Source organism: Marmota marmota, unplaced genomic scaffold, assembly GCF_001458135.2.
Source record: "Marmota marmota marmota unplaced genomic scaffold, marMar, whole genome shotgun sequence".
NCBI classification, from domain to species: Eukaryota; Metazoa; Chordata; class Mammalia; order Rodentia; family Sciuridae; genus Marmota; species Marmota marmota.
In genome coordinates, this window is record NW_025999960.1 from 6,956,498 (window position 1) to 6,970,908 (window position 14,411).

Here is a 14,411-nt window from a genome sequence, read left to right on the forward strand (position 1 = left end):
GAACTTATCCTAGGATTTAGGCTTGTATCAAACACAAAAAGAGTTTGTCCCTGCTTTGTGACGAAATTATATGGTTCCAATATTTCACTGTTGAAAGAGCTTTGGAAAAAAATGCTTCAAATTTGTTTCCATATAATTCCAAACTTAAAAATACAACATAAAGTCAGTTCACAAATATAACATTTTTCAAACAAGGAATAGAACAAAAAATAATTATTCCTTTTACTTCTGTTCCTTTGAGCTGAACTCCAAAAACAACAGAAAAATATTACCCTCAGTATACCCAGATTGTTCTTACAATTGGTTCCTACTTACAATCTAGTTTATAGTCTTGTATTTTTTTTTTTGAGAGAGAGAGAGAGAGAGAGAGAGAGAGAGAGAGAGAGAGAATGAGAATTTTTTTTTTAATATTTATTTTTCAGTTTTTGGTGGACACAACATCTTTATTTTTTTTTATTTTTATGTGGTGCTGAGGATTGAACCCGTGCCAGGAGAGCGCTAGTTGGCCACATCCCTAGCCCAACTAGTCTTGTATCTTAATATTCATTCAAAGGTCTTATTTTTTCCTGGAAGGATGAGGCAAGAGGATCACAAGCTCGGGGCAGCCTCAAAAATTTAGAGAGCACCTAAAGACCTAAGGATCTTAGTGAGGCTCTGCCTCAAAACAAAAAATAAAAGGACTGAGGGCACAGTTCAGTGATAAAGCACTCCCGGGTTTAAGGTTTGATCCCTTGTATCAAAAAACAAACAAATTCTCATTTTTATTTTATTTTGGTCTATTACTCTCATATTATGTTGTTTGTCAAAGAAACCAATATCAGAAGTGGTTTCAATGTTATCATTTAAAAGCCTGTCATCATTAGAAAAAAGTTTAAAACTGAATTCTTCATCTAGGCACCTACCTGCTAAACTACCAAAGGTAAGCTTTCGTCGGCCCACCTTCTCAACGAGCCAGACTCCTATCAATGTGAAAATGAAGTTTGTGAAAGCTGTAACTGAAGCCAGCCATATTGCAAGTCTATCATCTTCCACACCAGACATCTGTAGAATGGTTGCACTGTAGTACCTGAAAGGCAAAGAATAAATCAATTGCTGCTGCTTATTCAAAGAAGCAAAGTTATTCAGACAGAAAAAGATTTAGCCACCTCAAAAAATAAAAAGAAAATCATGGCTAATACAGCAATAACATCAAGTTATCAAGGGAATTCAGACCAGTTATTTAAAGGAGCACAATTACAGAAACTGTGTTTAGATATATTTACTTTGTACTTTGTTACCTCCCGCCGCCCCCCTTAAAAAAGACACCTAAACCAATGAACAGAGGGCTGAAAGCTTCCTCAGTGAAACATACCTTACCCACCACTAGGGACAGCAGCAGCTGGTACTTTGACAAAAACTATCAACAATAAGCTCCAAGTCTGTGGTATGAATCAGCAATGAATTAATGTCCTTAAAAGAAGAAAATGACTCACAGCATATAATAAGAAATGCGATGTAATGGTAGAAATAAAACAAGTAAAGAATCTCTTCAAAGAAGACACAAGAAATAAGTTTGTGTGAGGATACATCTAGCACTGTGTAAGGAGATAAGAAACTGACTACTTGAGAATGGATTTGTGGTTCCTAGAAAGTGGAGTCTTTGGTGAAGTGAAGTCTCTAGCACATTCTTAGCATGACTAAGCTCTGCAGACTCATCTGTGCTAAAAGAGTTCACTGGAGACTAGTTCTTAAAAGACCATCATGCCTGTTTGTTGGTACATAACAGAAAATACGTCTGGCACATTTAAGGATGACAGGTTTCCCATGGAACATTTCTTTTCTGGTAGAAATATCAGTAGCTATAGAAGCTCATTACTTTAAGTTGACCTGAAAAGAAAGATAAGTACTTCCAGTGATTGAGGATGAAATATGTAGAATTCACATCCTAAATACATAGTCTCAACCACAGCTTTGCCTAGCATTTCAAGCTATCCTAAAACAAGTTCACTTTATGCACACCTGACAGTAGTGGACATCCAAGCAATATGTGAGAGCAAGCTGGATATTCCATAGTTAAAAATCAGTAGCTTCCAGATATTTATCAATACTTCCATAGTACTTCAAAAGTAAAATCTATTTTAAACATGTTTAAGTCTCATTGATACATCAATGGCTTCTGTTTACTACTTTCTAAAATTAGCAATGATGGTTATTACATGAAATATTAACATGGACTCATTCATTTTGAGAAAAAAATGCCTTTTTTAAAAATAGTATACCACACTTAAAAACTACTATGCAGCATGAATGATGAGTTTTACAGAATATGAATTCTGACAACTGTTTTAAAAAAGGAAATTACCAGTGGAATCACGCTCATCATCATGAAAATTCTGAATGTTCTGCAGTCAGAATGTGAAGTGATGATAAAAACTATGATACCAATCCATCCCAGCTTCCAAATCTGTATGCACTTTCACAAAGGCCTGCATAAAAGGTCAAACCTATGTGTGACCACCAAGAAATTAACATAAAAACAAGCCTGAAAAGGCAGAAAATAGGTTCAGAAATAATCCAAATATTATTTTTAAAGCCCAAATAATTTGATACTTGCCGTGTTACTAAATTTCAGAATCTCCCCAATGCTTTAGCAATAAAAACAGATACACTGCACAAACCGATTCTTAGAAAAGGAGTCATTAAAAAAAAAACAAAAAAAAAACCTAAAACCACAGAGGCTGTTTGATGTTTTTATTTTGATATAATAAAAATCATGAAATTCCAAGTGTTCAGCTAGGGGAGACAAATGGTAGTGGTATCAAACTAAGTTATTTTCTGTTTTATTTAAAATGAAAAATTACACAAGTATAAAAAACTCCTTTTGTGGTGCCAATGTTTTAGAGGCAGAATGCAAAAAAACAGTGTCCTGGGATTCAGAAAGCTGAATTCTAATGGCATCTCTGTGGTGTGCTGTCCAGGAAATATAATCCTTTATTCACTGAATACTTATTGAGTGCCTGCTGTATAAGCTACGTGAGTGATAAGATCCCACAGATGCTATCAGAGTCTGTTGCTGCCCTCAAGAGACTCAGTTTAGAATTGGAGAATGAAATGGAAACAAACTGGTTTTAATATCACAAGATGTACAAATTATAGTGTGGCATAAAGGACAGGAAAAAAAATGATTCATTTTATGGGATGGTTCCTTGATTTTCCAGGGAATCTAATCTTTGTGTTAAGCACTGAAAAATTCACATGAGTTGGCCAGTCCAGATGACAATCCAGGAAGGCAACCCAGGTGAAGGAGGCAACGTACTTCAGAGACAAAAGAGCACAATAGCATGCTGGGTTCACAGAGCCTGAGCATTTTACCTTGTCTGAACATAAAATACAAATAAAAGTAGAGGAGTAAGCAAGGGACTGTAGCAGAAGCTTCTGTGGAAGGGGCTCGGATATAATGCTTTGTGTTTGGGCTTTACTTTGTAGGCAATGGAAGATCACAAAATGGACTTCAGAAAGAAATAACAGGATGAAATCTCTTCTGTGAAAAGATCGCCCCAATGATAAAGCCAAGTGGGTGGAGTGGAGGCAGACTGTACCCAGGGGATATAGTCTTGAAGCCTATGTCAAGTCATCAGAGCAGCAACTGGCCACTGCAGATTATCTGTGATGATGGACACGGTGAGAGTGGGCTGAGGTGCAACTACAACCCGCAAGATTTTCTTGAATGAACTACCCCGAGTTTTATCTTTATTTTCCTTTCTCTAACACCGGTAAATGTATTTTTTTTTTTAAATTGCTGCCATAACAAATCACCCCAAGCTTGTTGGCTTAAAACAACAGATTTACTATCTTACAGTTCTATAAGTCAGAAATCTGAAGAGACTCAGTGGATGTTAGAAACCAAAGGTATCATTAGGGCTGCAATCCTTTCTGGAGGATCCAGGGGTAAGCTGTTTCCTTGGCTTCTTCCAGCTTAGAGTTTTCCTATATTCTCAGGCCCCTGCCCAAGTCTCACTCATGTGGCTTCACTCTGCCTTCCTCTTTGTTTCCTTTTTCTACATTTAAGGGCCCTGGTGATTACAATGGGCACATTCAGAAAATCCGGGGTAATCTCTCTAATTAAGGTAAACTGATGAACACATACAATTCAGTCTGCCACCTTTAATTTCCCTGGGCCAAGTAACACAGCATATCCATAGGTTCTAGAGATCCTTGGGAGGGGAGATTCATAGGAACATATTCAAAGGTTCCATATATCTTTGCGGGGGGACATTATTCTGCCTATCACAGGAAAGGTGTTAGTAAACAATAAAATAAGCAAAAGGCCAACAATTAAAAGGAGAAAGCAAGTAATAAAAGATGAGAACAATGTAAAGGGCAATCAGTTCCAGAAAAAATCAGGCAACAACTGTATTCTCTTTTATAGGGCAAGGGATGACACATCTAGGTTAGAATAATTCACAAACCTTATTTTAAAAGTCAGGTCATGGAATTGCAGAAAGATATGTTTAACTTATATTTTAATATGTGTAAAATTCAGTGTTTTCATAAAAGGTTGGCCAATACCATCGCTTAAGTCATGGGCTATCACTATTTACCATCTTGTACACCTTTATGTAGTAGTCTGAATTTTCAAGGGAATGAGTATGCATTCAAAAGTTTCACAAAGCATAAGAGAACCTTCTTCATTAAAGAACAACATGAACAACTGAACAAAGCTTTCTTTTCCTGTTAGACTCAAAGCAGGAATGCCTGCTCTTTTTAAAGTCATTTCATAATATGGATCAGACACACTATCATCTTTTTAGAGATTCCCTGAGGCAACCTCTGGTCCCCTCCAACAAACCACCTCTCCCCAAGTTGAAAGGCTTAAGAGCAGTGTGTTCTCACAGAGACCAGCTCCACAACCCTTTGTGGAGGCTTAGGAACAGAAAAGACTGGAATTGTATGTGCACTGCTATCTCAGAAACTATGAGATACCCAGCTTCCACTCTCAAATTTTAAATCTAAGACATAATAGCCCTAGAAAATATGTATGCTTCAGTAATGATCACTTAGCCTCATGATGACTTTGAACTACAAATGAAAGAATTAACATGGGTACCTCATGCGCCTAGCAAAATACATCTATTAATTCCTGTTTGAACAAAGCATTTCCTAGGAATTGCTGATTTTTTGGTTTCTTAAGACCATCGCCTATCCTTTTCCACTACTGCCAATATTACAGAGCTTAACAGCAAGAAGTAGGCACTCAGTAATTGTTGAATTTATTCGATTTGTCTGCCGCAAAATGTCAAAAAGGAATTAAGAATGTTTATAATCAAAAACTACCTGACAGAAGTGCTGTAATGAATGTTGATTGGTAGGAGAGAGTAGGAGACATAGAAGATGATCACATGAAAACTTTAGCTGCGTAACCACTAGAAGAGAGCTCTAAAATTCATGGCAGTCAAGGCAAGATAGTAAAGGACACTCTTAACTGTCTTACAAAATAAAAGACAAAACTTTATTGGCATGAAATTATAAAGACTTTAATATCATGAATAAAAGGGATATGGAACATACTCATCCTGACAGTGAGAGTTAAGTAGGTAAAATTAACTGCTGAAATTTAGTCACAAATAGTTTGATTTATGGGGCACACAGGTGTAATGTTTGAGCAGTATTCTAGAAACTTCAAAATAGTCATCTACTAACCTTGCCTTACTCAGCATTCTTATGGGTCATGTTCACAGTGGGATAGAGGCCAAGCTAAATGAGAAGACTAGAATTTACAGAGTAGTTGAGTAAACATAAGCCCTTGGAGATTTCCATTATCTAAGTTATGAGGGTTTTTTTTTTTTGGCTCTTTTAAGAGCTCCCAGTATTATAAAATACATTTATACTACATACCAAGGCACACTGACTACAGTATATAAAATGTCATCCTAATAAAAGTTCTTTTAAGTAAATTATATTTCTAAGTTATACAGTCAAAACATAGGTAACTATGGAAAACACATGAATGGTTTTAAGAGAAAAATGTTTTAACCAATGCAGAAAAAATCATTTTAAAATTTTTAAACATGTTTTCACGTATTTTTTACACAGAAAATCCACCTTGTACATTATTAGATGCAAGATATAAAACCGAAAATAAAATAGTAAAAATTAGGAATACACATAGACATGTGTTTTGAGGTAACATACTAGTGAACTCTATCATGCTATTCTTTTTTCTTTTAATATATTTTAGTTATACATGGACACAATATCTTTATTTTATTTATTTTTAATGTGGTGCTGAGGATTGAACCCAGTGCCTCACAAGTGTGAGGCAAGTACTCTGTGACTAAGCCACAATCCCAGCCCCTATCATGCTGTTCTTAAATCAAACAATGATGCAAAAATCATCGTAATCCTCAGAACATAATTACTAATATAACACTAATATAACTAACTTTTAATGTATTACCAAAACAACAGAAAAAAAAACCTTCAAAATTTAGATGATTTTATTAGTGTTTTAGGAAGAAAAAGAAAAAGAAATGTGCCAAAGTAACTTCTAAGGAGATAGCTCCTGACCTTTCCCAGCATGACCATACACTCCACCTAAGAAACTAATCCACTTGTTCTGGCTTTATCCTTTCGGAAAAATCAGGAAAAGATCACTAACTTGTCTCATCCAGCACAACTAGATCACAGACCTTCCTTTAAGTATCACTAAGAATGAAAGAAGTTCTCTAATGTGACCTTTAATTCATCAGTTTTCCAAATAATCCTAGTAATTCTTTCCCTAAAATATACTTCCTAGGAGAACTCAGTGTTTAGGGCTTCACACAGGCTCAAATCTTGCCATTTTTTGAGCTGCATAGATATCAAATTCAGAGAGACTGTTGCCAAACCTGTTTATGTCTGTTACTGCAATTATTTTAAAACATAATAAATAAATCAATAAATTGTACATATTAAAAGAGTTGTAATAAAAACAAAACCCTAATTTTGGGAAAGAGTCAAGAAAGATAAGTTATTAAAACTGTATAACACAACCTTAAAAAAATCGAGATAAAATGTGAAAGTCTAGGAAGATTCTGTCCTTGCTTTTCTTCTCAAAAGTTATGTTTTAGTTTTTGTTCTGTTTTAAAGAAACTAAAATTTAAAATTCATATATGACAATATAAGTGTGTTTATGTAAGAAAATCAATGTGGAAGCAGGCTTATGACTACATTTTAGACACTTACTAATGTTTATTTTAATAAATGAATGGGATGTGACCCTGCTACCTCTTTGACCTTGTATGTTTGTTTGTTTATGTATGTATGTATGTATGTATTTAGTTACTTATAGATGGACACAATATCTTTATTTTATTTGTTTATTTCTATGTGGTGCTGAGGATCAAACCCAGTGCCTCACATGTGTGAGACAAGTGCTTTGCCAATGAGCCACAACCCCAGGCCCCTATATCTTTATTGAAATATAATTCATGTATCAAAGCTTTACCTTTTAGGCATATAATTAAGATGCACTAAGTGAATTTTAGTCTGTCCAATTTTTAAACTTCTTAACTAATTATAATAATGTTAAGAATAAAGTATTCAAATAATCGAGAGGGTTTAGCAAAAAAAATAAAAAAGTTCCTTGGAGAGGGATAAAAAGGGCAAGGGTAGAGGGCTATGTCCTGAATGCTTCCAATGCACTCTCCACTTCCATCCCCATCCTCATTTAGCTATACTCCTTCCCACTTCACTGGCCACTTTGAGTTACCAGGTGCCCTGATCGCTGGAAAACCACTTTAAAAATGACTCCATATCAAAGGAGGCTTAGGGAGGAGGATCTCAAGTTTAAGGCCAGCCTCTGTAACTCAGTGAGATTCTGTCTTGAAACAGCAAAAAAAAAAAAAAAAAAAAAAAAAAAAAAGTCAGGAGTTGTAGCTCAGTGGTAGGAGCACTCTTGGGTTCAATTCCTAGTAGCCTATGCACCCACACATACCCACAAATACACACAGATTACCTATGACTTAATTTTTATGCTAACACGGACACAAACTCCTCTTTCCATCATTTTATTATGTACTTAGTTTCAAGTTGTGCCCATCTAACCCCTCATTAAAGCAAAGGTGACAGTCTATTTAAAATTCTTCTCAGGAGGTTTAAGAGCCTGAGTGTGAAGGGGGAAAAAAAAAAAAGGGCAGGTCATGGCATTTGTTTCAGGAAGAATATTGCTCTTAGGACTGACTTCAAAGGGAATAAAATGATATTTTATTTTAAGCGCTAACAGCCTTGAACATTCATGAGTAAAAAAGTTTGCAAGAATGTTTTATTCTATATAAAAACATTTTAGAGCACGGTCACAAAGAATGTGATTATGCAAAGATATGTACTTTTATGCACATTATTTATAACTCTATCTCTTGTGGAATCACAAACTGGGAAAATAGATCAGGAGCATGAGAATGAAGTGAGGAAAAAAGCAAAGTACAAAAGTATGCAAGGGCAGAATCTCACTTAATTAAAGGCAAAATAAATAAACCAAAATATCAGACAGATAATCTCAAAGTGGTGAGATTAAGGTATGACTTTTCTTCTTTATGTTTCCCATTTTCCATAAACACACATTTCTTAAATTTTTGTGTATTAAAATTTTGTAGATTAGAATATGCTATACATTATATTCAAGCACAATTAGCTTCCAACTCTGTAAACTAAATATAATATTACTTTAAGGAAATAAAATAATCATGAGAAACTCACATTGTATGTTTGTCTTCAGAGAGACTTTTTTTTTTCCCTTTGTATAGAAGGATTGCATGGCATGGTTTAACTATCGTAAGTATCGAAACGTATACCTATGAGTTTAGATTATTAGAATCGATTTTCTGTGAGAAGAATACACAAGTATTAAAGGGTATGTACCACCACCAAAGCACCCAGAGAGAAATCGTTCCTAGTAGCATAAGGTAATGCTTATGATCAATGAGACAAGTGAGCTGTCTCTACCTTAGACACACTGAATCATGGAACAACACCTCTTCCTTTTTGTATTGGCTGCTAAAATGTTTAGAGCAACATGGATCTCAGACTTTGGTATGAAACAAGAATGATTTGCAGATTGTTAACAAATGAAAAATTAAGTTGACCATCCTCTGTCCATCTTTACCCTCACATCCAGGATTGTGATAGATTTTAAAGGAATTTGGTCATTCCAAGACCACTTTGAAAAGGACAGGCTTTGTGACCCCGTTAGTACAGCCCCTACTTACTCTATAGCAAGTTTCTTGTGTAGAAACCATGTTTTCCTACTTTGACCTACTTCCTAAGTCACCAATTTTAACGTTTATTTTACCACCTATCGTCCTTCTGTATATTTAACTACACTCTCTCAAACTGTGGGAAAAAAGGGGGGGTAAGTAAAGTGAATAAAGACTTTAAAATTAATATCGATAAATCTTATTTTTCCTCTTTCAAATATAATAGAAAGAAAGCTGATCAATTTTTTTAATAGCAGAGGAACCAGTTAAGCTATAATAGCCCTGGGGAAAGAAACTGCAAAGGGAGGCCTGACATACCGATGTATTATTAAATAGTGAATTAAGCTGCTAGCTTGATGTGGGCACACTGACAGCACTGTGCCCTTTGATGTTCAAACGGAAAGCCCTAAAATTGTACTTGGTTCATTTCTAGTGCACACATGCAGCACCAGGACCTGCTTATTCCATTATTAGCAAAACTAAAGAACCTTTCACAGATGACAGAAAAAAAATTCTCATGTTTACACATGAAAAAATGACCTGAAGAAGAAAAGCATACATGTATTGAGGGAGTACTGCATGAAGGGTATGAATTTTAATTCTTAAGATATCACAGTGAAGCAACTGAATCATCTAGCTAATTCTGCAAAACAAAAGGGAAAAAAAGAAAATTAAGCAAATACTTTTGAATTAAACATTTTTCTAAGTCCAAATTAACTGTATTGTCTTAACTCTGTTTCTCTTTGTGTGTGTAAAATCGATTTCAGAAATGCTTTTTTCATCCCTGTTCCTTATGATGAAAATATAAAGCGGTGTCATTGGAAAATATGGACTAGAAAAACAACAAGAAAAATAACTAACATTTACTGAGCTTTTTTTGAGTCCATAAGACTCAATTTTAGGGTCAGGATAAGGGAAGAAATCATCCCATGATAAAAAAGGAAATGGAGAGATAACATCTATTGGCCCTTATTAAATGCCATGTGGTATCCAGATGTGCTATGCATATATATCATTCAATCAGTGCAAACACCCTATGGGACGCAAACTTGAAAAGAGACAATACTAAGCATTTTAGGGTGCAACTAGCTCCTCGGAAAAGCTCTATATTCCATTCTCACAATAACATAGGGTTCCTAAGAGACTGTGAAGTGTTCTTATTCATTTTATTCACTCTACATACAGGGCAAAACATGAACCCTCATTCATATTTACTGCTTTACTTGTTTTTAAATAGAAAGTATTTTCATTTCTATAAAGTCTTTAGCTTAGCACTTATGCTGCTGAATAAGTTGTCACTGATAGTGAATTTCATAAAACAAAACAACCATAAAAGCAATTAGTTAGAAAGAGACCCCGAGAGATGGGCAGATGGGCAGGCAGTCTGTTAAAGGGATACCTTTTAAGTACACTGCCCTCAAGAGGGATATATAGCACCATCCCTGGCCAGTCTCAGACGCCCAGACATCTAAACTCTCCTCTCCATTGAGAGCTCTAGTGAAAATACACTCAAGGAGCAGGCTTATCAGGAGAATGTAAACAACAAAGAGAGTCCTTTTGCAAATGACTGAGAAGATGTCTGCTCCCTCTTTATTATGGCAATCAATGGTAGGGCAAGGAATTATTAGATATTCAGCTTTCCTTAAGTACCCATTGGTAGACTTTCTTTTCCATCTAGATGCTTCTATTCCAGTGACCACTGCTGACATCTGGGTTAGTTATTCTAACTCCATGGAAAAGTAACTAACTGTTCTGTTGCGAAGGCCATTGTTACATTTAACCTAAATACTAGTTTACAAAAAGTTTCTAGATTTTCTTTCTTCTTGGCAAGAAAGGCATAGAAGTGACAATATCACCTGTGTTGAGAGGAGAAGCATGAACCCGGAGCTAAGAAACATGTTTACCCTTGTCACTCATGAATGGACATAACAAAGAAACCTGGGAGGCTTTTATAAGGGAGAAAAGGTAAGGAAATAAATTAGCGCCTATAATGTCCACACTGGATTGCACCCCTGCCAACTCTTGCTTACAGCCCACTAAGACCTCTGCCAAATTTCTGACACACAGGACTGTCAGATAATAAATTTGTGAATCTCTAAAAATTTTTAAAAATTTATTTATTTATTTTAGTTTTAGGTGGACAAAATATCTTTTTTATCTATTTTTTATTTTTATGTGGTGTTGAGAATTGAACCCAGTACCTCACGCATGCTAGGCAAGAGCTTTATGACTTGAGCCACATCCCCAGCCCCAGTGAATTTTTTAGTCACTAAAATTTGCAATATTTTGAAGCAACAACAGAAAACTATACATACACTGATACCATGCATTTTAGGACTGGTTAACAAAATTAAGGCCTAGCCAAAATAATTCTACATAGATATTAAGGACATGTTTCAAGATAATAGGTAACAACATGAAAAAATAGTACCACACTTATAGTAAGTAAAACATTTATATACTGGAACATAGTATGTGATTTTAATTTTGTAAGTTTCAGTATAGATGCACAATTAGGAGTTTGCAGTCATCTTTGGGAGGTGAGATTTTGAGTAACTTTAATTTCTTCATACTTTTTAAAGTTTGAACAACATTGGAAATTACTGACTGAAAATCTCTCAAAGTTTCAAAAGTAATGTTTTGCTTTGTTTTTTTTGTTTTGTTTTGTTTTGTTTTGTTTTTTAGTGGAATTTGAGAATGTATTTAAGATGCCAGTCTTCTGGGATACCTTTGAAGTACACTGCCCTCAAGAGAGATATATTGCACCAGCCCTGGCCAGTCTCAGACGCCCAGACATCTAAACTCTTCACCAACTATTCCCCTTGCCCCCACCCCCATCATTTTCAGTCAGGCTACTGAGCTCCAGGCTACATGTGGGGATGACCATTACTACAGCATCTCTACTTCTTTGCTCTTCTGGCTCCTCCGCTGAACTCTCAGCCTTCCCTTCACTTTTCAGTCCAAGAGCCTATGCTTTCACAGAAGGAATAAAACTAGTCTTCAGTTCCTGTTTCATAAGAAGAGCATAAATAGTTTAGGCTAAAGAAGTCAGGAGTCTGTGATGTATCTTGAGAAAGCACATGAGTGTTTCTGATTGTGTCTCAGCTCTTCTGCGTCTTCAGCTAATGAACTGTAGGAGTCCTGAAAATACATTGCTTCAAGGACTCTATAATGAAGACTGAAACAAGAACTTGGAATTAATGGATATTCTTTTCTGCAGGCCTATTACTCTTGATAATCTTTAAGATAAGTACCATTACTGCATTTTTATATATTAGAAACCTGGAGGCTTAAAGAAGTTGTGAACTCACTTGAGGTTAGTGTTTGGGATGGGCTCAGACCCAGGCTCATTCTATAAACCACATTACTGCTAAAATCAATCTGCGCTCAACATTAATATAGCTTTTTCAGACATTCAGATACCATTTCCATTCTTTGCTATGAAATTATAGTTTTTGTAAGTGATTGGATCACAACTATTTGTTGTCTAAGGTTCTTTTTTCTTTCTTTTTAAAAATATTTGAAAATACCATAGGAAGAGAATAATCCTATATTGAAAAGTAACACTTATGGGAATAATGAATATGGTTTGTTAGTGGTTAAATCAAATCTGTAAATTCATACATTAATTTGACTTTAATTATACGAGGAGATCTATCAGGTCTATCTAGCCTCAAAAGTTTGAAAATCAACTAAGAGCAGGCACTCTATTGTGGTTTACATTCCCACCACTGCTACATAAGGCATGCTATTTATATTCTAAGTGGGAAAAGGGCCTGAGCAGAGAGAAAGCTATGGCTGCACTTCTGTAATGAGTAAGGCTGTGGCTAACCCCATCTCCTTAACCTGCATGACTTGAAACAAGTTGGCAAGGTCACAGTTTCTCATCCTTTCAACTTACTCAGGTTTTATGGGGAGAAGAGCTAATGTGTGTGGCTTTATTGCTCCCTGTAGCAGACCCAGAGGACCTACTATGGAACTGTACTGTTTATGATGTTATCATTGTGACTTATCTGCACAACTGTTGAGGCTATGAGAAATGTTAGTCAAAAGGAAGCCCCCCCCCCCTTTTTTTTACTTTAATCCTTATTTTCATTCTCACTGTTTTCTTTTTTCCTGATAAACTGAGCACAGTAAGTAAGTACACCAATTTTTAAAAGTATTCTCATAGAGAATTTAGAGTTTGCCACTAAAAACACAACCACAGCAAACAAGCAATTAATAAATAGAAAACAAACCCAGCCATTTTTTTAAAAAAATAAGAAATATCACAAGCTTCAAAATAATGACATAAAAGTCCTTTGTGACAGAGAAGACAAAAATTTCTCTCTAAAGACAGCAAGTGAAAAGCAAAGATATAAAGACCAAAGTCATATTACATTTTCTGCCTCTGTTTATAAACCAAGGTTGTAGGATAACATTATCATTGAGCAAAGAACAAAAGAATACAAACCCTGACACTTATATTAACAATTTACCAACCCATATATCAGCAATAAAATTTAAAATTTTAAGTAGATTCTAACTTTGATATTATAATTTGGTTTAATCTACTCTAAATTATAATAAGATATTTCCATATTATTGAGATAAAAGCCACAATAAATATAGTCTATTTCCTAAATCTAGGAAAATGCTCAGCAGTGTTCTATGTAGTGGGTTGATATTTTTCATAAATTCATTTTATCTACATATATTTATAGAAAATAAGGTATTCATTTAAAAATGTATAGCTTTTTAAAATAAAAATAAAAGTCATGATTAAAAGTAGGAAAAGCAATTCTAAGTAAGAAAACTGATCTTTTGTGCAATAAAAATTATATAATTTTTTTAAGTGTGCGTTTGTGAATGGTATCCTGGATCCAGTTTTAATTTTTGAATATCTTGCTAGTTGGATTTAAAAAAAAATTTTTTTTTGTTTTTTTTTTGTTTTTTTGTAATTTAAGTCCACAAATAGTATGTTCAGATTCTGTTAAATGAAAAGAATGTTTCAATTTTTATTAATTTATTTATTTTAATTAAGTATATATGACAGCAGAATGCATTTTGATTCATTGTACACAATTGCAGCACATCTTCACATTTCTCTGATTATACACAATGTAACATCACACAATATGTGTAGTCATACATGTACCTAGGGAAATGATATCCATCTCTCTGCACTATCTTTCCTGCCCCCCAAAACCCCTCCCTCCC

The 14,411-nt window shown here is 34.9% G+C and overlaps 1 protein-coding gene across 1 annotated transcript in view; it reads right to left on the reverse strand.

Moving 5' to 3' along the window:
* Slc2a13 (solute carrier family 2 member 13) overlaps positions 1 to 14,411 on the reverse strand; it is a 335,579-nt gene that overhangs the window by 115,729 nt on the left and 205,439 nt on the right. Inside the window, exon 5 of the mRNA XM_015493228.2 lies at positions 903 to 1,066. Within this exon, the coding sequence (XP_015348714.1) occupies positions 903 to 1,066 (164 nt within the window). The remainder of the gene's footprint in view (positions 1 to 902; positions 1,067 to 14,411) is intronic.